We start from the raw sequence: 25,775 nt of genomic DNA on the forward strand, positions 1-25,775 counted from the left end.
GGAGGCTTAGAAGACCTGATTGGGTGGGAGATATGTGTTGGAAAGGCTTTCATTCATTTCAGTTCATGGGACTGGATGAATGAGATCATTTAGGGAAGCAAGTTGAAAGGAAGGGGAAAGTCCCAGGGCTGGGGACAGCCCCATAAAGCAGACTGGGAAAGGGGAGCCAGTGATGTCGGGGGCTTCTCAGAGGTTGTACAGAAGTTAAGGGAGGAGCCGTGTTTTGGAAGAGAGGGTGCCCTGATTGTGCTTGAGAGGTGCACTGGACAGAGAAGTGTCTACTGGCCTGGGGGAAAGGCAGGGAGCAGGCTTAGGAGGGACCGGGAAAGATGTTTGCCTGCTTTAGGAAAAGCAGGCACCACGCCCTTGGGTGTGGAAGTTTCCCCCAGGATGAGAGTGGCAGGAAAGCCACAGGGGTGGGGCTTGGCCAGGGAAGGATTTTGTGTGTTTTGCCTTGAAACGCTTCTTAGGTAAATCATTTAGGTAGAGGACCAACAGTAATTCCTACTGGGTGAGTTAGTACAGTGTTGCTGTTGGCCTGGTCACGCTCTTAGCATGAATAACTTTGGGAGAGATGGATTCGTTTTAAAAAGTTATTAGCAGATCCTTTAGGAAGCAGGTTTATCAGTCTGCGAGAAGATGGCCTATTGAAATGTGGGAGGTGAAAATATAGGTGTCCAAGTAGCTGAAAAGCTGCTTAAAATAGAATCACTTTTGGAGTGGTGGGAGAATAGTAAATCATTTAAATAAGAATAGAAGATACATGGCTCTTCATCCTGATTTTTGAAATTAAACTTACCGACATGCTATAGTCAGCTCCCCAGTTAACACGAAAGAATAGACATCAGATTCTGCAGGGTTTTATAAATTTGTCTGAAGACAATTCTGCAAGCATTTATTTGGGATACGTAGAGTATTATGTAAATACTATATTCACCTGAGTCAGTTTAGTTGTCTAAGAAGATTTGGTAATTTGCTTTCTCAGAGCAAATTTACTCTTTCAGCTGACTTAGTTTTCAATAACTCACCAGGAGTAGTATTCAAATAGTAGAAAATAAGTTCCGTTTTAAACTCTCAGGGTTATTTTTAATTACTCTTGCTTTTGAAAAACTGATTTCTGTAATTAATAAAAGCAGTTTACTATAAATCTGGACATTTTGATGATGACTGAAAAGTATTTCCCAATATCTAGGTAATTAGTGATTTTTTTTTTCCAGTTTTCATCCAGATGTTTGGCAGCGTGTAAACCCGGCCTCACTGCAATTTTCTAATTCACTTTCATGGGAACATATAATATTCTCCGTTTATTTTGGACAGCAGAGTTTCCTTTTTCTGTGGACAGATACATATGAAACACATGGTCTTCGAGTGGAGTTTGTGGTCCTCTGAGAATTCTCTGAAGGAGGAAATGGGTTGACCTACTGGTTGCTATGAAGTAAAAACAATCTTGTTTTCATTTTTTTAGTGAACATCTGGGTTGCATTTATTTTTTTACATTCTCGAGGTTCTTTAAAACCACAGTTTGATAATAAGAGGGTTCATTAAAGCAGTAACTATTTAGCTATTTCTAGAATTGATTTAAGTGTTAGGGTGGTTGATAGGTTTTTAAAAATAATTATTAAATATTTCTTTCCTTTCTGTAAGATGAATAAATAAAATCTTTTAAAAAAATCAAGAGCTGTTATTTAAGAGTTACCTCTTACAGATGAGAGACACAGAGAGGCAGACACAGGCAGAGGAAGAAGCAGGCTCCATGGATCCCGATATGGGACTCAATCCCGGGTCTCCGGGATCATGCCCTGAGTTGAAGGCAGACACTCAACTACTGAGCCACCCAGGCGTCCCTAGATATTATTATTTAGTGTATTATTAAGAAGCATATATGTTAGCATATCACATTTTATTTTATTTTTTTAAAGATTTTTTACTTATTCATGACAGAGAGGCAGAGACACAGGCAGAGGGAGAAGCAGGCTCCATGCAGGGAGCCCGATGTGGGACTCGATCCCGGGTCTCCAGGATCACATCCCAGGCCAAAGGCTGCGCCAAACTGCTGGGCCACCAGAGCTGCCCTTATTTTATTTTTTAAAAGATTTTATTTATTTACTCATGAGAGACACAGAGAGGCAGAGACACAGGCATAGGGAGAAGCAGGTTCCATGCAGGGAGCCTGATGGGCTTGATCCTGGATCTCCAGGATCACACCCTGGGCTGAAGGCAGATGCCCAACCACTGGGCTACCCACCACCCAGATGCCCCAACAGCTCTTGATTTTAAACCGTAAAATGGGATGTAGATATTTTGAGGGGCAGGGGCAAGAATGATCAGGCTGCTCCTTTCTCTCTTGACCGTCGCTGTTCAGTTGGTGGCTGTCCACATGGCTGTACTTGACTCTGTGACACTGTGGGCTGCCTATTGTAGATTCATCCTCCTCTTCCTTTGTCCCGGGTTCTTTACAAGGAAGGGGACCTTATTACCACTAGAGAGAATGAATCTTTTTTTTTTTTTTTTAACATTTTATCTATTTATTCATGAGAGACACAAAGAGAGAGGCAGAGACACAGAGGGGGAAGCAGGCTCCATGCAGGGATGCCTGACACGGGACTCGATCCTGGGACTCCAGGATCATGTCCTGGGCTGAAGGCGGCGCTAAACCGCTGAGCCACCCAGGCTGCCCTAGAGAGAATGAATCTTAAAAGGTATAAACCAGGGAAGGAAATCCCTCTTTCTTTATCATTGATCAGAGGAGGGGAGTATAACCAAGTCTGGCCAGTAAACTGTGAAGGGCAGTTTGCTGGGGGTACTTCTTGGAAAGGTTTCTCCGTTCTTGGAAAAATAAGGAAGAAACAGTTCCTTGTCTTCGGGTGGACTTTGCTGGCCTGGCTGGGTGGCCACCTTACATTCATGATGTCCCTCATATCCATCCGCATACTGAGGGTGACCAGCTGGATCCTTGAGGATGTGGTTGAGTTGCTGAATGTCACCCACCCGGAGCCTCCCTATGTCCATACTTCCTGTCACGTGGGACGATAAATGCCCTTCTTGTTTACAGGGTTAAGAGGCGTTCTGTAAGGAGCACAGGCATCTTGCCAGATCCTGGCTGTAGCAGAGGCAGGTCTGTTGTGTCATCACTCAGCAAGGACCTTGTCCCTAAGGAGTGCAGAGAAGAAACCTCTTTTCTGTAGGTATTCATCAAGCATATGTGTTTGTTACTTTTAGAACTGAGAGAGGTTATATTTTCTTTTTGAGCTTAATTTCTTCTACTTTTAATATATATTCATATGCTTACAAATCCATTCATAGTTTTATTTGACAATTCCTTAATGATTACATTTGTTTTAACATGAACGTTTTTAAACACGCAGCAATCAAAAGTGGCAGACATTGGCCATTTTCTATTCCGTTAGAAGACAGGACTTCCTTTTAGTTCTTAGTAGAGAGGAAATAAAATGATCAAGAATGTCCTTTTCCAAGTTGCAGTAATTAAATTAAAATTTTTTTGAATTGAGACAGACAAATGAATTCATTTTTGTTTGTGTTAGAGTATGGGAAAATTGGAGGATTTTAGTGACTTTGAAGCATTTGGCTTGTTCACACGGTGAGGCCGTATATCCCAAGTGTGGGAGGGCTGAGCGGTTGCAGACTTTTTCGGTATATGACCACACTTCTGAGAGCCCAGAGCATCCTGAGAATAAAATGGTGTCTTTCATTGCCCACACAGAAGGAATCTTAATATCGGATAAGTGTTCTTCCAGAATGTGGCATGTTCTCGGGACTTGCAGAACGTCTGTTGTGGATTCTCGAAAGTAACATGTTTCTAAATTAGCCTTTTTTTAAAATTTTCATTTACTTAGGATAGTCACACACAGAGAGAGAGAGGCAGAGACACAGGCAGAGGGAGAAGCAGGCTCCATGCACCGGGAGCCCGATGTGGGATTCGATCCCGGGTCTCCAGGATCGCGCCCTGGGCCAAAGGCAGGCGCCAAACCGCTGCGCCACCCAGGGATCCCCTAAATTAGCCTTTTCTTTTAAAATAGTGGCTAAGCCGTTTACTAGTCAAATGGTTTCCGTGGCATTTTTTTTTTTTAAACGAAAGAAAGTCAGATGCCTTCTTCCCTCCTTCCTGTGGTCGCATTGGTTCTCCCAAGTGCTCTAACTTCTTCCTTTCCTCTCGGTGGTGGCAAGCGGACAGGCAGTGCAGCGTGTGTGTGTCCCACACTCATTCGGCACCCCCATGGTGGTTCTGCCTCACAGATGCCCAGTAATTTGGCTGGACATGCAGAACATGACTAATTTTTTTTTTTTTAATCCGGAAAGAACATAAGCTGAGATATTTCCCTTGGGTTCTGCTGCTATTAGTGCTTAGACATTTGGTTTCAGGATTTAAGTGTCTCCTACCTCTTGCACTGCCTCCACCCTTTTTTGCTTTACGGAAGGAGGAGCCTGGGGCCTTCTCTTTTTGTCTTTGTCATCGAGTAATAAGATCCTGGTGAAGAACAGACTATCCTGCATGTCAAGATGATAAAGACTGTCTATTTCAGATGTGTTCAGGCTGCTTCTTAGAAACTTTACCTTTCTCTTCCATTTTTATCTAGGAAGGTTTGGGGTAGGTTGAGAAAGTTTCACTCTTGGGATTGAAGCCTGCCATTCTAGTCCTTCCAGCCACCTGCAGAGGTGGTATAGACCTGCCCTGGAGTTCCAAGTCCTGGAGTCATGAGCACGTGCAGCCAAGTGCGTCTCCTTGGGGAGACCATCATGGGAGTTCTCCCATCACCTTAGCTTGGTGTCTGTGGTTTTATCTTCATAGTGTTAGCAGTCAAGAAACCTAGATTGTTGGGATGCCTGGTGGCTCAGTCGTTTGCTGTCTGCCTTTGGCTCAGGGTGTGATTCTGGGATCTGGGATTGAGTCTCACATCAGGCTCCTTGCATGGAGCCTGCTTCTCCCTCTGCCTATGTCTCTGCCTCTTCTCTGTCTCTCATGAATAAATAAATAAGACTTTTTAAAAAACAACAACAACATAGATTGTTGACTGGGAATTTGAGGAACAGATTTGACAGGAGAGCCATTTTCCTTGTTAAGTTAATGACTTTCACTTGTCAAAGATTAATAGCCAAGCCTGGGTGGTGATACCTGAACCACTTCCCCAAATGCTCCAGAGAGGAGTCTGTTTTTTTAGTATAAACCCGTAATTTTACAAGACTGTTCCTGCATGTTTTAGCGATGTTTTTTTGGCTAATGTCTGTCCCTCCCTCCATCCATCCAGAGACCGTTACTTCCATTTATCAAAATCTGGAACCAGAAGATCTTGGCTATGCTGGGCAGCCTCCTTGTTCCTGGCTATGCCTCTCTGTGGCTGACTCTGTTGGGATGAATCATGTAGTCATTCTTTCCGAGATAATCTCAGTCCTGTGTGACTGAAGGGCCCCTTTCCCCTTGTGGTCTAATTAATTAAGAGAATTAAGATTGCAGAATTCCTGTCTGTTTGCTATGTCATGATGCTCATCCACTGAAGGATATTTCAGGGCAGAAAACAGTCAGCTGTAATGTTAATGGTTGATTCTGAGAATTTGTGTCTCTGTGTATACTTACAGAAGTTTGTTTAACCAGTCGAACTGATTGTTGTTGACATAGTTTGTAAGTAAATATATGCAGCTCTGGTCCTTCCTGCCTTGAGCCTGTATGCATAATCTCCTTAAGCTTCAATCTTCCTGTATGTGAAACTGACATGAAAAAACCCAAGTGAAATTATTTAGTGAAGAACCTGTCAAAACTCCCAAACAATTAACAGGCATTAAGAACATGGTCATCAACATGTGAAGCCCCTTGCCCCCCTTTGTGTACTAAGCAGAGGAACTGCTGTGTTCGGGTTTAGGAGTAACTGGTAATTGGCAGTACAATTACTCTATCTTTCCTCCCCCAGCTTTGTATTTTGAAAATTTTCAAATCTACAGTAAAATTGAAAGAATACTCCTATACCTGTTACCTTTATTCACCAGTTGCTAAAATATTGCCACATTTGCTTTATCTCTAATACAAACTAATTTTTTTGGTGGGTGGGGAGGGGATCATTTGAAAGCCAGTTACATACATCACAACACTTTATCCCTAAATACTTCATCATTCTTCTTGTCAGGACATTGTCCTCATAACCACATCCCTGCCATACTGAAGAAAACTGATTAGTAGTAATTCTGTAATATTCTTCTAAATACAGTCCCAATTCTGCTTTCCCCCAAATATCTTTTATATCTATTTTTCCTATCTAGGCTCTAATCAGGGTTTGCACCTTGTATTTAGTTATGTCTCCTTGATCTTTAAAACAGTTGTTTCCTGGGGGGTGATGGTGACTTTTTCTTTTTGAAGTGTCCACGCCGGTTGCCTAATATCATTTGCATCCTATAATATAGGTTACATGTCTAAACAGAAGAGAGGGACACCTAGGTGGCTCCGTGGTTGAGCGTCTGCTTTCGGCTTGAGCTGTGATCCCGGGGTACTGGGATAGAGTCCCATATCAGACTCCCCATAGGGAGCCTGCTTCTCCCTCTGCCTATGTCAATGCCTCTGTCTCTGTCTCTCTCATGAATAAATAAATAAAATCTTAAAAAAAAAAAAGGAGAGAGAAGTGCTTTGGTTTCTTTTATGTCATTTTTTGAAATTATAAATATGTTAAAATCATCTATGTGATGATTCAAGGTCAGAGTCACATTCATATTTCTTGTTCTTTGGTAACTGTGGATTAGATCCGTAACCAAAAGGAGTTACTAAACGGCTCAGATATCAATGGAGTATGTGCAACGGTGAACTTGGAACAAATATACACAGTGGTTAGACTTGTCCTCATATGGAGGTGATTAAGAATTTTATTTTAATATGTGGCCATGGCTTTATAAAGAAAGGAGCTTCAGAATTGGAAGATTTAGTAAGACAAACTTTATTTACATAATACAAAAGAGCAGCTTTTGCTGCCAGGTCCTTGGATGAAGAACAAACCTGAAATCTCTTAGGAATGAGTCTCCCCTTCTTCCTCAATCGCCTCTCCCTCCCTCTTCTTCCCCCCCTCCCCCTTTTTCCTATAGGCCTTAAACATTTTTAACTTTAGCTGCAGCTGAGACTAATACAGGATCCAGCTGTAACTTTTCTGTTGTTAGTATATCCGGTGATGGTCATAGCAAACTCATTGTATGAAAATTCAGTAAAGGAAGAGGGCAGGGTGGGAAAAAAGTGACACTCTATAAAAGTATTCAAGAAACAGTGACAGGATCTAGGAGTCTCCCTTTCAGACGGCTGGTTTAGATTCCACCCTGAAGTACTCATTTTGTTTGTGACTGGCCTAGCAGGCATTTTAGTTTTTCCCTCTTAATCATATCATGTATATTACTGTGTAACCAGAGCACATATATGCGAGGCTGAGGCTTGTTTTCAGCGGGAGGCAGAAAATAGGAACTGTGGGAACCCAGAGACCGAACCCTTCTCCTGTCAAGTGGGGCATGGACTTTTTTTTTTTTAAGATTTTATTTATTTATTCATGAGACATACACACACACACACACACACACACACACACACACACACACACAGGCAGAGACACAGGCAGAGGGAGAAGCAGACTCCATGCAGGGAGCCTGACATGGAACTCGATCCTGGGTCTCCAGGATCACGCCCTGGGCCGAAAGTGGTGTTAAACCGCTGAGCTGCCCGGGGCAGGGATTTCTCAAAATGTTCTAGCTGGTGGAGAGGTGGCAGTGGGCCATCGAAGGAAGCAGAACTCCCTCTCCTTGGGTCTGATCAGTGATACCCATGTGAGTGCATTACCAGACAGCAGATAATGCGGAATCAGCAGTTCAGTCAAATTAAATTTCAAATCTGCAGGTCCACTTCGATGTAATTGCCCTAAAAGCTTTGCATCTTTGATCAGGTCTGTCTTGTAAGGACCAAGTACATATCATCACCCTGTCACTGAAGGTGGATTATATGTTTCAAAATAGCTTTTGTGATAAATGTAATTATCATAAGACTAGTGATTTTCACATACTTGTGTGTCTCGAACATTTTGTTTTTCTTTTTTTTATGTTAAGGAGGTCAGATTTCTCAGATTTCTTCTAATTGTCGCCAGACATCCTGTTTTGGGGCTATTTGAGACCAGTGCTGCCTGAGAAGAAATCAAAATCGGGCAGCCCTGTGGCTGTCTTCCGAGTTGTTCTTTTTAGATTCGATTTTGTGAACAGGTTTCCTTGAAATGCCACGCTCTATTTTTAGATGGTCTCTTTACATTTCTGTGATTCTGGGCATCCACAATACACTGATTTATTATTCAGCACAAAAATATTGTTCAGTGTCCTAAGGCTGTTGAAACTTTGTAGGGAAAAAATAAACCAGTGCCACTTGAGTGGATGTAATCAGTGAGGACTACTGAGCAAATTTAAGAAAACCTTGTCCTCTTCCTCAGGTCATTGCCATATCAGTACCAGCATGAATGCTATTTTGAAGAATCCTTGCCTGTTTTATACTAGGTGGGCTCAGTCTCCTGGGTTTTCACAAATTGCTGTTTTCTGCCTCCCACTGAAAGACACATTTTTGTAACCATTCAAGAAGCTTTCTACACTGCTCTTCCACCTCTCTCCTGCCTCATTTTTACACAAAGGGTTTTTTTTTTTTTTAAAGATTTTATTTTATTTATTTATTCCTGAGAGACAGAGAGAGAGAGAGAGAGAGAGAGAGAGAGAGAGAGAGAGAGAGGCAGGCAGAGAGGCAGAGACACAGGCAGAGGAAGAAGCAGGCTCCATGCAGGGAGCCCAATGGTGGGACATGATTCCAGGACTCCAGGATCAGGGCCTGGGCTGAAGGCGGTGCTAAACCGCTGAGCCATCCGGGCTGCCCTTTTTTCTTTTTTTTCAACTTGAGAATAGCCTGGTAGCTTCTTAGATCTATAAATGATTAGGCTTGCTGTTCTGTAAGCTGTCAGAGGCCCTTATGTTCTTGAAGTAATGTTTGATCCAACAAAGGTATGACAGGAGTCATGGATTGTGAACCTTGGAACTGATTTGGTGATAAGGTACTAAATCTTTTGTTAGAAATTGAACTGTAATTCACGTAACATAGTGGTCACCCTTTTAAAGTATGCAATTCTGTGGCTTTTATTTTTAATTTATTTTAATTTATTTAAAAATTTTTTTAATTCTGTGGCTTTTAGTATTTTCACAGTGTTGTGCAGCCACCACCACTACCTAATTTTAGAACTTTTTTAAAAGATTTTATTTATTTGGGAGTGTGAGGAGGGGGAGGAGCAGAGGGAGAGGGACAAGCAGACTCCACTGAGCAGGGAGCCCCATGTGGGTGGGGCTTGATCTCACGACCTTGAGATCCGGTCCTGAGCTGAAACCAAGAGTTGGTAGACATTTAACTGACCGAGCCACACAGGCACCTCAGAATTTTGTTTTTTTAAGATTTTATCTTAAAGCCCCCAACGGGCTCGAGCCCACAACCCTGAGATCAAGAGTCACATGCTCTAGTGAGCCTGGTGCCCCTAGACTGACATTTTTATCACATTGGAAGGAAACCCTGTCCCCCACAACAGTCATTTTCCCTAGCCCCTGGCAACAACTAATCTACTTTGTGTGCCTGTGGATGTGCCTGCTTGGCACATCCCATGTAAACAGAATCGTAGAATATGTGGCTGCTTTCACTAGTGGGTTCATCCAAGCTGCAGCTGGATTCCGTTTTCCAGGTTCATCCATGTTATGACATGTTTCAGGATAAAGTACCTATGCTTTCTTGTGAGTGGCACTGAGACTTGGACCTGTTTTCATGTTGGGAGTGGTTGGAGAGATTGTGCTCACCTGTCACATGGTAGAATCTGTGGCTTGAATGCTGTCTTGAAGGTTTTTAGGTGTGCATGTGTCTTCTTCCCACAGAGAAAGTTGAAGTTGATTTTCAGTCTTATTTGTAGAAGGGCTAAATTGAGTCCTTGTGTGGTAAGCCCTGAGTTTATAATCATGCACGGTTGCATCCTGAGCAGAACCATGTTGTCTGCAGACAAGTTTTACTCTCTGAAGACGAGTCTGTGGGTTCAAGAAACTGAATTTCTCAGGGGGCTGTACTGAAATCTGCTCATAGAAGGCTGAAGGATCTACTTCTCAGGTTCTGTGAGGCTTTGCTGGTAGTGACCCTAGTAGGGGACGTAGGAGAGCAAACTCCTTAACATCACCCCCCCCCCCACCAAATCTCAGCAAACGATAGGACAAGACGTGATTGGAAATGCTAGCAACACTGGGAAATGCCCAGCAGTAGAGGAGAGCTGTATAGATTTGCAGAAGAAAGAGAAATTGGAAACCTGTTAGCAGACAGGGCAGAATGAGGGTGTGGAGTCTGCAGGGTGGGCTATGCTCCGGCCACAGCTCTGAGAGTGGGCGAGTGTGGACCGTGTTGCCTATTTGGAGGAGAATTTCCAGTCGTGGGGGCGGTCGTGCTGTGCCGCAGGGTTCTCTCTCCCTTCTTTTGAGGCAGGCAGTTGATAGCATTTTACCCTTAGGTGATTATTCCTTTACAGAGATTGTGTTCTCTGCTGGGGGAGAATTGGGACTCTCTGGGTATGTGTCTGCACCCCAAGGAAGGCTGCTTTTCCTTCTGTCAGATGGAGGCTTGTCATCCTGCAGGCGAGTTTCCTGACTTTGCATCCTGGAGTGAAGCCTGCCAGTGGACAGGCTTTGCTCTCATGGGGCAGAGAACATAGCTGCCCTTCCCATTCAAGATGGAATCTAGTGAGAGAAGAAACTTTCTACCACACAACCAGCTACATCTCATTTTTAAATATACACCGACCATAAGAACCTCCAGACAGAAGAAAAAAAAAACTCAACAGCATGAGGGAGAAAACTTAATGCAACATTTTTTATAGAAAGAACGTCTGACCACAGAAGAACAAGAATTCTGAAATAGAACAGTAAAATGTGATCATTGGAGACGTGCAGGGAAGATGTGGCCGGAGCCCCAGCAATCCTCCTTCCTGTTCCTCCCTCCTGTCACCCTCCGGATACAGGTGACTGAGCAACAGAAGTCTGGGGACACTGAAAGGGGGCTGCGGGCGGGGCTGTGACTGACTCATCACTGTCTCCTGAGGGCAGGGTTGTGAGCAATGTTAAGTAAGAGGACCTGCTGTGGGAGGACCTACAGATCTGGGGAGGGCAGAGAGTGGGCAAGGCCTGGTGGTGCCACGTGATCGCGGGGAGCGCAGGTGGGTTTGCTCCACAGTGGCAGTATCGTGGATCAGCAGAATCCGGCCGCCGGAGGACACGGGTGGCCTCCACGTGCTCAGATTCAGCCGGGCTTCTCCCTGGCTTTGCAGCCATCCTCTCCGGTGCAGTGGGCAGCACCCCATCTGTCTGGAGTAGAAGCCTTGCCAGACGGAGAATCTTGTACAGAAACGAGATCCCAGAACCAACCGGGTTGCTTCACAGAGAAGCATATTTGCAGAGATGAAGTTCACATCACAAATGGTGAGGCATTCATTACATGTCTCAGCTCTCTCCCTTACAAGCTTAGAGCTGGACAAAGCTACCATGCTCAGTAGCGTCCTGCGGAGAAGCAGCCATTCTGTGCTGGGGGGAAATTGGGCCCGGGTATCATTAAACAGAGGCACCTGGGTGGCTCAGTTGAGCGTCTGCCTTTGGCTCATGATCATGGGGTCCTGGGATTGAGTCTGTTTACAGTTTTTCTGTTACACGGATGAAGCAGAGAAGTGGGTGGTGGGGGAGAGTAAAAGCCCTACCTTTTCTTCCTACAAAGCAGAGATACCTTGTTTTATTTTAGACATTGACAATAAGAATAATGCGGGTAGGGGGTGCCTGGGTTGCTCAGTCAGTTAAGTGGCTGCCTTTGGCTCAGGTCATGATCATAGGATCCTGGGATTGAGCCCCACATCGGGCTCCCTGAGCAGGGAGCCTGCTTCTCCCTCTTTGCTCATGCTATTTCTGCCTCTCTCTCAAATAAATAAAATCTTAAAAAAAAAAAATGTGGGTAGTAGTGTGTGTGTGTGTGTGTGTGTGTGTTTTAAAGTAATTTAAAGGTAACTACTAAAAAACTTAAAGTAGGATGTTCACATTCCACATTATGAGAAGGAAACAAACCTATATATCTGATCATGGGATAAGGTCACGTTGGGTAAAACTATTGCGGTCTGGTTTTGCTTTCTTCATTCGCTTTGAAAATTTATGTAGATGACAGTTACCGGCTTGGTGCACATTTTGGAAAATCTTTAAGAAGCATATGCCTTTTTGGGGAGGGGTTGGTGGGAAATGTTCCATTTTGCTAAGTGTATTTGTTTAGGAGTTTGGGTCCTCTGTGATTCATCCCTGTGCTGTTTTGAAGTATTTTTGGACAGATCTGCAGGGACTTCTTTGAGGGGAGGAAAGGCTTAGGAAGGGTGGCAGTGTCCCAGAAGATAAGGTAAGGGGGTGGGTGTCTGTCCCTTCTCTCAAAGATGAACCTGCCAAGGGCAGGAAGGCTGAAGAAAAGAAAGTGGAGTAAGTTCTCTATTGCCTTGGTCGGCACCTGTGGTCAGCCACAGCTTTCCTGGGGCCTGAAATGCTTAAAATTTGGAATGCCCTCTTTAAGAAAAATAATACAAAATTAAGTATCAAAGTGAAAATTCATTTAGGATGAAAAAAAAGTCACAACAGCTTATAAGTTTTTAAAACCTCATAAACCCACAAATAAGTCAAAACCCAGAAAAATCGTACAATCCCTTTCTATTCTGGGCACAACTTTATAGTATGTTCCCCCTGTGTTTTGGGTTGCCATCTCTAGCTAATTGATGATCCCTTCACACAACAGTAATCTTGGAACATACTTGCTGTAAAGAGAATAGAAAGATAATCCAGTCTTTCCTCTAGGATGGTTGAATGAAAAATAATTAAAAAATTATTGCTAACTTAGGAAAGTTTCTTTAAGATTTCAGTCATCAGGGTGCCTGGGTGGCTCACCTGGTTAAACATATGGCTCTTGGTTTTGGCTCAGGTTGTGATCTCGGGGTCCTGGGATCGAGGGGGTCCTGGAATTGAGCCTCATGTTGGGAATCTGCACTCAGTGGGGAGCCTGCTTCAGGATTTTCTCTCCCTCTGCCCCCACCCCCCCACTGGCATTCATGTGTGCTCTCAAATGAATCTTTCTAAAAAATTCTTTTCAGTCATCAGCGTTAAGTTTACATTGTAATAAGAACTTTTTTCTATTTTGAAGCTTATCCTCATCTTCTTTTTCTGTTTTTGGATTTTACCAGTTTTTTGATTTTCTGGATCCAATTACAGTGTGAGATGGGCATCCCCACCCACCAAGCAGTTTTTCAGAGTGTCTGGGAATTCTTTCTGACACTGTCCACCAGGAGACATCACATCCTACAGGTTAAGGGCTTGGTCTTATAAGACTGCTCCTGACTCCGCTCTTCAGAGGCCTTTGGAAAGCCCTGGGCTGTCACCTGTGCTTCTGACCCACCTGCTCCTTAGATTCAATTAACTTCCTAGAGTGGCTCACAGAACTCAGGGAAACACTGAAGTTCACCAGCTTGTTAAAGGATATGATAAGGGATAGGAGTCAGTAGCCAGATGAGGGCGTACATAGGGTGAGGTCCCAGGCAAAGGAGCTTCTGCCCTTCTGGAGCTTGGGGTGTGGTGTGGTGGCATGTGAAAGCATTCTGATTCCCTAGGTGTGGAAGCTCTCCATAAAGGACCAGGAAGATATCTATCCTCTTGGGTTTTTATGGAGGCTCCATTGCATGGTCATGATTGACTAAGTCACTGACCATTGGCTGTTTCAACCTTTACCCTTCTCCCTGGAAGTGATGAGGAGTGTGGACCTTAAAGTTCCAACCCTCTGATCACATGGTCCTCCTAGCAACCAGCCTGTGCACTTGAGTGAGGTCTAAGAGTCATCTTCATTAATAACGAGGCATTCATTTTACCTTATGGCTCTGATGTGTTTTCAGGAACCATGGATGAAGACCCAAGTGTATCTGAGAAATATATTTTAGACAAGTGACCAAGTAATACATTCCTTATAAATCATTTTATTTATTTATTTTTAAGATTTTATTTATTCATGAGAGACAGAGGCAGAGACACAGGCCGAGGGAGAAGCAAGCTCCCCACGGGGAGCCCAATGTGGGACTCAATCCTAGGACCCCGGGATCATGCCCTGAGCCAAAGGCAGATGCTCAACCGCCTAGCCACCTAGGCGTCCCAAATCATTATATTTTAGCCTGGGTACTTCCTTCACATTGTGTTTGAATTTTTGAATGATGAAACATGCTGAAAAACAGAATTATTCTGAAATTATACACATACAAAGGTAATTAGAATGCATTTAAAAATTTCCTCTAAGTTGTTTTTGGGTTACGCCATTTAGTCATGACTTGTAGATGAGCCTGGGAATTGTCACCTGAAAATGGTTTTCTTCAGGCTGTTTTGTTGCTTAGGTGGCAGTTTTGTGTGTCATTTCATCTGTAAAGTCTGGAACTGCCAGACGTCATCAGGATGAGATGCATCTGATTTATTGGGCTGATCAAGCATGCAGCTTCAGCACAGACTTGCTAGTTTAGGACTATAGCTATAAAACCTTTAAGTGTAGGGATTCTCATAAATTTTTCACAACACTGAAGGAGAAAAAAATACGGTGTATTTATTATATGTTGTGCCATCAAGTGAGATTCCTGACAGAATTTCCATTTTGATAAGACTTCAGTGAGAATCAGATCTTCTATTTGATAATTTTTTACATATCTGATGATTGGAAAAGTTTTCCACAGACAACCTTCTGACTCTGGTTCAAACCTAATTTATCCTCCATCACCCTCATTTCTGGTGCTGGGAATTGGAAGATGTGTTCATATGGAGCTACCACCCCAAGGCTACTGCTGTGTCGTAACCATCAGATAAGTAGGTCCAGGGGGCAGGAGACGTCCGAGAAGGCATTTGTCCATTTGGGGATAGCTGGTTATAATTGTACTCAGAAGTGGCTGGAAGCCACATAAATATATCCAAACTGATCCCAAACTAAATGTATCCCCAATTCAGCTTCCCTGTGGTTCTCCAGAATGCCCATTCCTGCCAGGGGGAGTGGAGAAGCTAGAGTAGAAAAAGTGTTCTTAACCCAATCCAGCTTGCTGGAGGTTCAAGCCCACAGACTGATGATAAGGGGACTCGCTGCTGGGGCCTGGCCAGTTGTGGAAGGCCCTGAATTGCTGGATCCCAGAGCCTCTTCTTCCATAGCTTTGTGGTCACTGATCATTACGAGTGGTCAGACCTCAGAGCCAGCCTAGGCCTGGGCAGATGCTGCCCTTCCAACAGCGACATGGGCCCAGTCCCCAGGGCTCACTCTGCTCCTCGAGAACAGCTTGCTTCCTCCCATCTGTAGGTGGAAACCCTGCTCTCTGCTCTCGTTCTGTTAATTTCTTGAGCCAGATTGGGAGTGGAGGGGAAGCTCCTGGCTTGGCACTTCTTGTAGAGGAGAAGCATTTTTGAGCACCTGGAGTTAGCAGTGGGCTAGGCTTGTATCTCTTCACTTCAGCTACCTTGGGAGGGAACTGCCCAAGGGCTCAGGGACAGGAAGAAGAGCCTGCGTGGATGCAGGTCTCACAGAAACCCAGTTGTCTGGGCAACTTGGAGGCTCAGTCGGTGCTTGTGGTCCTGCCTGGAATTACTGCTAGGCAGCTGGGATCCTAGCCTCTTGGAGCAGTAGGGTCAGGAAGGAGTTGGGAGGGAGTGGGCATGGTGGTGATTTAGCATACTGATTTAGAAACTTGGAGTTTCTGTTAATCAAAGCTTCTTGCTCTATTCTTGAGCTCACCCCCTCTGGGCTACGTTTATTGGAAATGGGCCTTGACGGGATGAGTACCGGGTGTTACTCTATATGTTGGCAAATCGAACTCCAATAAAAAAAAAAAAAAAGAAAAAAAGCCTGGGCCCTGGGTGCTTTTGTTCATGGGTAGGAAAGTGTCCCTAATGCATTCCCTTCCTTCCTTTGCAGAAAGGTTTATTGCACTTGTGTGAACAAACATGAGCCTGTTCTCTGCTGCATCCTGCTTCTTAGAAATTTGTCCATAGGGGATCCCTGGGTGGCGCAGTGGTTTAGCGCCTGCCTTTGGCCCAGGGCGCGATCCTGGAGGCCCGGGATCGAATCCCACGTCGGGCTCCTGGGGCATGGAGCCTGCTTCTCCCTCTGCCTGTGTCTCTGCCTCTCTCTCTCTCACTGTGTGCCTATCATAAATAAATAAAAATTAAAAAAAAAGAAATTTGTCCATAGGATATTTATTTATGCAATTACAATAGAAGAAATAGGAGTGCCAGGCTGGCTCTGTCATTAGTGCATGTGAGTCTCGGGCTCAGGGTTGTGAGTTTGAGCCCCATGTTGGGGGTAGAGGTTACTTTAAAAAAATATATATATTCATATATATTCTTCCTCGTGCTTTTTCTTACGCTTTGTCTTTTTTTCATTTAATTTCCTGGAAGTCCTTCATTATTGGTACCTAGAGCTCTTTCTCACTTAAATTTTCTTTTTTTTTTCCTTTCCCTCTTAATCATGGCCTTAGTTCCATTTTTTTTTCTTTTTCCTCTCACTTTTTAAAAAACAGTTACATAACATTCTATTGTGAATATTTGTTTAAACAGCCAGTTTGTTTAACCAGCACTTTATTGATGGAGTGACACTTGGTTTGTTCTGATCTTTTGATATTATATTGCAGGAAATAGCCTTGTGAATATGTTAGGTTTTTTTGCAAATTTACCTAAGTTTTCAGAAGTGAGATATCCGAGCCAAAAGGAAAATGGATTTAAAATGCTGGTAGATGTTACCAGACTTGGCTCCACATGTCATTATTCCTATTTTTACCTCCCACCAGCAAGATGGGAGACTGCAGGTTGCCCACAGCCTATGGCCAGGAGATGCTGGCCAGCTTCTGGACTTCTGAGAGCCTGATGGGTCAGAAGTAGCCTCTCAGACTCTCACTTGCTTTTCTCATCATGTGGCCATTAATCTAGTGGGCTGCTAGTCTTTTGGGCTTCTATAAGGTGTCTGTTAGAGGGGTTAGTTTCCATGGATTGCAAATGTTATTTCTCGATTTGCCATTTCTCTTGTGACTTTGTTTCGCCTTTTTGTTTACTTGGTGTTTTCACTTTGCTTTGCCACGAAAAATGTGCTTTTTTATGCAGTCATATGTATTCATTTTTTTCTTTGGTGGTGTCTGAATCTGGAGTCATCCTTAGGAAACACTGCCCCATTCCACAATTATAAAGGAATTTGCCCATATTGTCTGTTTTATTTTATAACCTCTGGAGATTTGGAGTTTATCCTGGTGTATGCTGTATAGATACAAATTTATCTTTTTTCTCAAAAAGCTATGTTGTCTCAACACCATTTATTAAAAAGTCTGTCATTACCTCACTGCCTTTATCATATACTGAATTTCCAGCTTATTTGAACTTTTCTGGACTTAACTCTTCTGTTCCCTTGGTCTGTCTGCTGTTAGATCAGTGACTCTTGGTTTTCCTAATGAGGCAGATGGTATTTTTAAATTTTTTTAAATTTTAATTTTTAAAAATAAAAAAATTTGGTGGGGGGGAGAAGGAGAGGGAAAGAGAGAATTTTTAACAGGCCCCACACCCAGCGGGGAGCCTCCATTTCATGACCCTTAGATCATGATTTGAGCTGGAATCAAGAGTTGGACGCTAACTGGGGTGCCTGGGTGGCTCAGTGGTTGATTATTTGCCTTTGGCTCAGGTCATGATCCCCCAGGGTCCTGAGACTAAAATCCCGTTTTGGGTTCCCCACTAAGAGCCTGCTTCTCCCTCTGCCAGTGTCTCTGCCTCTCTCTCTGTGTCTCTCATGAGTAAATAAATAAAATCTTAAAAAAAAAAAAAAGTTGGATGCTAACCAACTGAGCCACCCAGGTGCCCCAGCAGATGGTTATCAGTTGGGATTAGTCTTTTACTCCTCATTTTTCTTCCTTTTCAGAATTTTCCTGGCTATTCTTACCTGCTTGTTTTAATTTATGACCCTTAGAATCTGACCCCAACAGAAAATAGGTGCTGTGTTGAGATTGCATCAAAAAACTTTTTAAAGATTTTATTTGTTTATTCATGAGAGAGAGAGAGAGAGAGAGGCAGAGACACACAGGAAGAGGGAGAAGCAGGAGCCCAATGTGGGACTCGATCCCAGGTCTCCAGGATCATACCCTGAGCTGCAGGTGGCACTAAACTGTGCCACTGGGGCTGCCCCCCAATTTTTTAAAAAGACTTTATTATTTTTTAAAAAGATTTATTTATTTATTTATGATAGATAGATACACACACAGAGAGAGAGGCAGAGACACAGGCAGAGGGAGAAGCAGGCTCCATGCCAGGAGCCCGATGCAGGACCTGATCCCGGGACTCCCAGGATCGCACCCTGGACCAAAGGCAGGTGCCAAACCGCTGAGCCACCCAGGGATCCCCAGGATTGCATTAAATTTATAGATGACCTTGGGGAGAATGACCTCTTTCTGATGTTGCATCTTTTTATCCAAGAACATGGTATGCCTTTTCATTTGTTCAAACTTGTTAGTTTTTCAAGAGCATATTCACGTTTTCCTTCTACTTCCATATGTTTTGTGCACTTATTATTAAATCTCTTTATGGATATCTGATATTGCTATTGTTATTGAAGTACTCTTTTCCATTTTTTATTTATCTGGTTATTTGAATTTATGAAAAGTATTGGTTTTTGTACATTAATTTTTTTTGTACATTAATTTTATATCTCACTAGCTTACCAAATTGTTTTTGGAACATAGGTTTTTGGTCTGTACTCTTAGGTTTTCCACTGATATGGTCATTTCCTTGGCAAATGATAACTTTATCTTCTCCTTTCCAGCTTTTTCTTATGATTGTAGTCTCTTGTGTCAATTGCATCGGTCATTTTTTTGAGTTCTGTTTTGAAAAATGTTCATTTTGAGATTCTAGTGAGCCCTCCATATGGAGATGCAGGGTTGGAACTTGGGAGAGAGATAGTAGGGCAAAATCAGATTTGGAAGCCATTAACTAACAATGGTGGTTAAACTGGGAGCATATATGTTGGTGGAAGGAGAAGGGGGGGCGGGGAGAAGATGGAGCTGAAGATGGCACCGTGGTGATGTGTGGTTGACAACAGGCAGAGACCCCAGAGGGGAGTGAGGAGGAAGGGTTCCCCTTCCCCTTTAAAATAGACCTTATTTCTTAGAACAGTTTTAGGTTCACGGCAAGATTGAGCAGAAAGTGGGCAGCCCAGGTGGCTCAGTGGTTTAGCGCCGCCTTCGGCTCAGGGTGTGATCCTGGAGACCTGGGATCCAGTCATACGTCGGGTTCCCAGCATAGAGCCTGCTTCTCCCTCTGCCTGTGTCTCTGCCTCTCTCTCTCTCGCTCGCTCGCTCGCTCTCTCTCTCTGTGCCTCTCATGAATAAATAAATCTTAAAAAAAAAAAAAGATTGAGCAGAAAGTGCAGATTGTCCCATATTCCCGCTGCCTCCTCTTGTCCCCCACTGTGGACATCTCTCACGGAGTGGTACCCTTGTTACGATCCATCCATGAACCCCCAGTGATGTCATCATCATCCCAAAACCATAGTTTGCATTGAGGCTTTGCCTTTGGTGTTGTACGTTGAGTGGATTTGGACAAATGGATGATGACGTGTCCATTATTAGAGTATCATACTTAAAGCACTTTTTAAAAATAAAGATTTAATTTATTCATGAAACACAGAGAGGCAGAGACACAGCCCAAGGGAGAAGCAGGCTCCCTGTGAGGTGCTCTGTGCGGGACTCAATCCCAGGATCCCGGGATCACGATCTGAGCAAGAGGCAGATGCTCAACCACTGAGCCACCCAGGAGCTCCTTAAAGCACTTCTGCCTCTTCAGTGAGAGTCCCTTTGTTTACTATCCTACTTTCGCTTCTACTTCCTTGCTGAGCATACTACTTTCTTAGTCTTTTTTTAAGATTTTATTTATTTATTCATGAGAAACAGGAGAGAGGGAGAGAGGCAGAGACACAGGCAGAGGGAGAAGCTGGCTCCTGATGTGGGACTTGATCCTGGGTCTCCAGCATCATGCTCTGGGCTGAAGGCGGTTCTAAACCGCTGAGCCACCCGGTCTGCCCTCATTCTTTTTTTTAAAAGAGAAAAATTTGTTGAGTGGGAATTGTTTGAACAGTTACCTGCAGGGAGGAGTTACCTTTGAATGGAAACATGAGGGTGGTTCTTTTGGTAACAAATGAAGCAGTTAAACAGATAATGAAGATTCACAACGTTTTTTCCGGATTTTTATGGAAGTGAACTTAAAAAGCAATTCATTAAAAAAGGATGCAACTTAAAAATATGAATCCCTCATTCTTACTCTGAAGCAGGTTCAGTGGACATTTTCCTAGATTTGAATGATAACCAACCCCTCAGGAGATTGGATAAAGTATCAAGTTTATCTCGGATGTTTGAAATGTATTTTCTTCCATAGAATGTGAGAATGAGTGAAAACCTTGGTGTCTGCCCCTCAGATGACTCTGGACTCATTGCCTAACACCTCAGCCAAACTGATTTGCAGGCTCGTGTTCTAGCAAAATGGTGAACACTCTCATGAGTGGAGCCTTGGGTTTGCCATTCTTGCCATCTCTGGAAGTTGGCTGATTTGAGACCTTTTAGGAAGAAAGTAGTCAAATTCCTGTGTAGATGTATAAATGGAACTTTCTAATTGGCAGGAGCTCTTGTGGGAATAAAAACTATGTTTTCAGTAGAAACCAGAGGACAAGATGGATGAGAAGTGGATGCTGCTTCTCAGTAACAAATGCCACCGAGGCCATTTGTTTGTTTGTTTTTTTAAGATTTATCCATAAGAGACATACAGAGAGAGGCAGAGAGAAGAGAAGTAGGCTCCTCGTAGGGAGCCCGATGCAGGACTAGATCCCTGACTCTGAGATCATGCCTTGAGCAGAAGGCAGATGCTCAACCGCTGAGCCAACCAGGCGTCCTGAGGCCATTTGTTCTTAGAGCCTCATTAGTGGGTACATGAGCTATCCTCTGAACACCGGCTGGAGCTCCAGACTGTGTGAGGCAGCTGTGCCCTGCAGAATCTGGCTGCACCTGTGCCTCCAGTTCCCAGCGGGCCACATAATGCCAGCCTCAGCTCTTGGGGGATGTGGAAGCAGCACTCACTGTAGTGCACTGAAGGCCTTTCAGGTCCTGCATGACATGTGGCTCCTGGAATCAGGAGTTTGCTGAGCTGCTTCTCACCAAGTGTTCCTCTGTTTGGACACAAGCCTTCTCTGAGCTGTTGAGTAAAGAAACACGTCATCATCATCTCTGCCTCCCTCTCAAATAGTTAGAAGCTGGTCCAGGCTTATTGACCCCTGACCTTGAGGCAACTGTTTTGATTAAGTTGTCTTTCATATGAAGCTTTGTTTGTATTAAAGAGAAGAGAGACTTCTTTTTTAGAATAGTAGTTGGGAAATGGAGAAGTTTCAGTAATCTCTTTGAAACCATGCCCAGTAGCAGGTGGATGTAAGTACACTGTCAGAAGAATAGGGGCTGCAAGTTAACCAGAAGAAATGGTTATTTGCTGTTAATATAATCTCCAGAATTTCTAAATCCATGCGTGGATGGCATAGTTTGTTAGGATTTCAAAGCTTAGGATTCATGTTTAGGATGTAATCCTAGAATGGTTATTTGAAAAAAGACCCGTTAAAGTGCCCTGATGGTCTGATCACCCTGCCCCCCCGCCCCCACCCCCAAAATAACAGGAAGTTAGGTTTGCTGAAGCTGTTAGTTGTTAAAGGGATATTTACTTGTGAGGTCCTCAACTGACTAGGCAGGTTTGATTTTTAAGCAACAGCTAATCCTATCTATACAAACACTTCAAAATTTCTTAAAACAGTGGTAGATTTGTATATCTTGACCTCTGTTGGTTGTCGTTAATGGGAGACCTTATTATTTGGCAGTGTAGAGTAGTAAAGAGAAAAAAAAACCAGGAAGTTTCACGCCTGATGGGACTGGTCTCCCTGACTGTTCTACTGGATTTCCAGAGATGAAGAAGCTGTATAAATTAGGTAACAGCTGTTGTGTTATTTGACTGATGAGTGGCCTTTTATTTTTTGTTTCATAGTACCTCTGCAGTGACTACACGTATGAGAAAGAACCTGTAGTAGGTGTCTGAGAACTATGGAAGGACACAAGACATGGTGACGCTCCAGCTTAGTGAGGAGGATGTAGGGAGGTGACTAGTGAGACACAGAGTGCAGGGCTGCAGGTGCTAAGCAGACATTAAGCAGATATGCAGCTAACACTGGAAGTCCTTAGGAAGACACAGTTCTGACTGGGATCAGGGCAGACATCGTGGGACAAGGGATATTGGCGCTGTAAAGGATGAGAGGTGGTCCACAGGCCGGGAGGGAACACACGTGTGACAGAGAAGCATGATGTACTCAGGGAGTGAGCATTCGGTGTGGCTGCTGGTTTGTTGGGAGCAATGGTTGGAAACCTTTAGGATGTGATGAGAGACACTTGAATGATGCATCCCAGGTTCTTGGTCTTTTTCTGAGTAGGTGGGGGAGAAACCATTGACAACGGGGTGGCCTTCCTCATCAGCTTGGGCCATGTTCCTTATTTTTTTTCAATAAATCACACAAACCCTCTCACTAGTGATTATTAGAAGTCCACAATTTCTTTCAGGATGACTCTTCTAGACCTAGGAATTGTCCTGTAGAACTCCAAGGATTCCTTAAATCCCAGGAGTCCATTTGGTCATGTGTTGGGAAAAACTGAGGATCCTAGAGTAACAGCTCCATTAGTAGGTACTCACATTTTCCACTGTTCTTCCCTTAAGCATGCCTGCCCAGCAGGCTTCCTGGGTTTCTGGGGCTTCCAGTCTTGAGCACAGGCTGTGAGCCCTTGCTATGAGTATCCTGGCCTCAATATTGAGGCTGAGTCACCTGTGGTAACATCCTCTTTGGGGCTTTTGATGTCGTTGCTTGCCAGCGACCTTGGTTGGGGACATCCAGTGTATCAAGTTCCCTTTGAACTTCTACCAGGAAAGAATGAGGGTCTCCTTTTCCTCCTAAAGATTGCCCATCCCAGATGCACATTGGACAAGTGGGTTTTGAGAAACTGGGAGGGCAACCCCTGGCCAGAACCTGGAACATACTTGAGCTCTTTTTCTAGGGCAGCGGGTTCCTACCGGCCTAGTAGTTGCCCAGCTAAGAGAGGGCTGGCTTACAGAACCCTCCTTGTTAACAGAGATCTCTGACAGCCTCTAGAACATTGCCTTACCAGGCTCCTGCTATGCCTGGCAAAGGTTAGTACCTGGGACTCTCTGCAAGGAGGGTGACTTTATCAGCCCTGTGTCTTATAAAGGCTGGATTAGTGATAAGATCTCAACTGAGGATAGAACCTGGGACTACAGATGAAGAGACATCTATTGTGTTAGACAAAATAAACTTCTTACTGAGGCAGAATTGAGGGGATTTGGATATAAGACAAAGCAAACCTGAAGCTTATAGTAAAGGCTTGAATCAAGGTGTGCAGTAGAACAGTGTGTAGAGGATAAGCTGATGGCTTAACTTTTGGACACATTGATGCATCCATAGGATCACCTGGAGAAGATGTCTGGCAGGTGGTTGAATATACTGGAGGAATTCACGCCTGGGTGATGAGGTGATCACAGCATGGAGATAACCCAGTGCAGTGTGGGATGATGAAGGTGGAAGACAGAGGGATGGATTTTGGGGAGCATCAATATTAAAGGGAGTTGGGAAGCAGGAGGACTCCTAGGATAGATACCCGGAGACTGAGATAGAATCGATTAGGGGAGTGAGAGACACTGCCACAGGGAGGGAGGTAGAGCGTCGGGAGCACCAGACACCATAGCTAATGCTTGATGCTTGAAAGTGAACATAGCCCTTGGGAGTTTTGATTGCAAATCACAGAAATTAACTAGCTCTTGTAAGTGTATAAGGGAATCATTGGAAAGATTCAGGGGAAGTTACAGAGCCTGCGGGAAGTCTGGAGAGCTGGGAAACTGACCGCAGCCAAAGAAAGCTAGGCAGTTGGAACCACAGGTGCAGCCAGGCCACGTCAACAGTTTTGTTTAGGTTGCCCACGGCTGCTGCTTAGCTGCCATCCATGGAGATGGGGGTATCAGGCCAGGATCCCGATGCCCTTAAACTGTTGTTCAAGCTCCGCCCTCTTGGTTTGATCCCATGGCAAATTTCCAATTATAAATAGGCTTCCCACTTGGAAGCTAAGGAGATGGTCATGGTAATTTCTAGTCTTACCTGTGACAGGTTTATATTTATCTCTGTGAATTGATCTGTTAACACTGAGAGAATGCAGTAAGTGTAGACTCAGGGACTCATGTGTGTTAGGCAGTTTTACTTCTTATTGTAAATTGATCAGTGTGCATGCTGATTTGCGAAAGAAACATGCTGAGTGTGGTTAATGTGCATGAGAACTTGAGGGATGGATCTGCTCCAGGCATATGAGCAAGTAAGTCCAGCTTTTGGGCTTGCAGAAACCCACAGGTAGTGAGGCTCCTGAGGAGACTGTGGTGGCCTCATGTGCCTGAGAAATGCTGTCATGATGTTGCATGAGCTGTGAGCAGCTGTGTCCTCCTGCAAGGTCTGTGTCTTTATGCTCATACTATTCCCCTGGCCCAGAATACCCTTTGCCCTGATCCTGCTCTTGGTCTGCTGACTGCTCCTCAGCCTCTGGGGCTGGGACTCCATGTGAATGCCACCTCCTTTGCTTTCCTGTACCTTCAATCTGAGTTTTCTGTTATCCTCTCTTTTCCCTCCTAGATCTTATAGGCATTTTGTAATAATAGTGTATATGTGATCTTTCCATTTTATTGGACAGAAAGCATAAGCTGGGTGGGTCCTTCTGGTTTCATTCATTGTGCATTATAGGCCATGGAGCCTGCTACCAAGCAGGTGTTTGGCAATATTGAGAGAGAATAAATGAGAAATTCCAGGGTGTCGTTGGTACAGTTGGTGGAGGGGAAAGGCCCAGAGGACCCTCGGGGAGCCCTGGGCAACTTAAGGGGATGTGGAAACCCTGCCTGGAAGGTTATAGCAGAAGCACTTGGCAGGACTGTGGCATGCTGTGTGCTAACTTGCATAGCCACAGAGTCCTTGCTTACTTTGAGATGGAGGTAGCATTGTTGATTTTTTTTTTCTGATTGTAAAAGTACAAGTTTATAAAATATTTCAGAAAATGACAAATAGAGTAAAAGCCATCTATAACTCTACCATTCTCACATTTGGTTTGTGAAACTTGGCTTCTCTGTGAGTGAATGTGTATATTTTTCAAAACGCAAACCGGAAGCCTATATATGTAAGACTTTGTACCTGGCCCTTTTCATTTGTGTACCTGAGCATGGAGCAGCCTTGCTGTGCTCTGTGGCCCGAGCTCACATCTTGTCTCCCGGGAACACTTAGGCTCCGTCACACTTTGTGCCATGGAAATTGCCCCGTGAGGAGCCAACTGTCTGTCATAACGTCTGTCCTCCAAGACACAAGGCTTTCCTTCAGTCTGGCACCTCAGAGAGTAGGATGGAAATTGGGGTTCCAAATTTCTTTTTAAAGCTTTTATTTAGGGATCCCTGGGTGGCGCAGCGGTTTGGCGCCTGCCTTTGGCTCAGGGCGCGATCCTGGAGACCCGGGATCGAATCCCACATCGGGCTCCCTGTGCATGGAGCCTGCTTCTCCCTCTGCCTGTGTCTCTGCCTCTCTCGCTCTCTCTGTA

General features: G+C 44.1%; 1 protein-coding gene across 3 annotated transcripts in view; it reads left to right on the forward strand.

The window, feature by feature from the left end:
• CYTH3 (cytohesin 3) overlaps positions 1-25,775 on the forward strand; it is an 88,318-nt gene that overhangs the window by 9,702 nt on the left and 52,841 nt on the right. Inside the window, exons 1-2 of one of the 3 annotated variants that reach the window (XM_055339233.1) lie at positions 10,938-11,036; positions 11,343-11,493. The exons of 1 other annotated variant lie outside the window; for it this stretch is intronic. In XM_055339233.1, coding sequence (XP_055195208.1) covers positions 10,974-11,036; positions 11,343-11,493 — 214 coding nt within the window. In that variant the 5' untranslated portion in view covers positions 10,938-10,973. Of the gene's footprint in view, positions 1-10,937; positions 11,037-11,342; positions 11,494-25,775 lie in introns of those variants that run through there. One more of the 3 variants, XM_055339236.1, reaches the window with a different exon arrangement.

The sequence above is a fragment of the Nyctereutes procyonoides genome, unplaced genomic scaffold, assembly GCF_905146905.1.
Source record: "Nyctereutes procyonoides isolate TBG_1078 unplaced genomic scaffold, NYPRO_anot_genome, whole genome shotgun sequence".
NCBI lineage: Eukaryota > Metazoa > Chordata > Mammalia > Carnivora > Canidae > Nyctereutes > Nyctereutes procyonoides.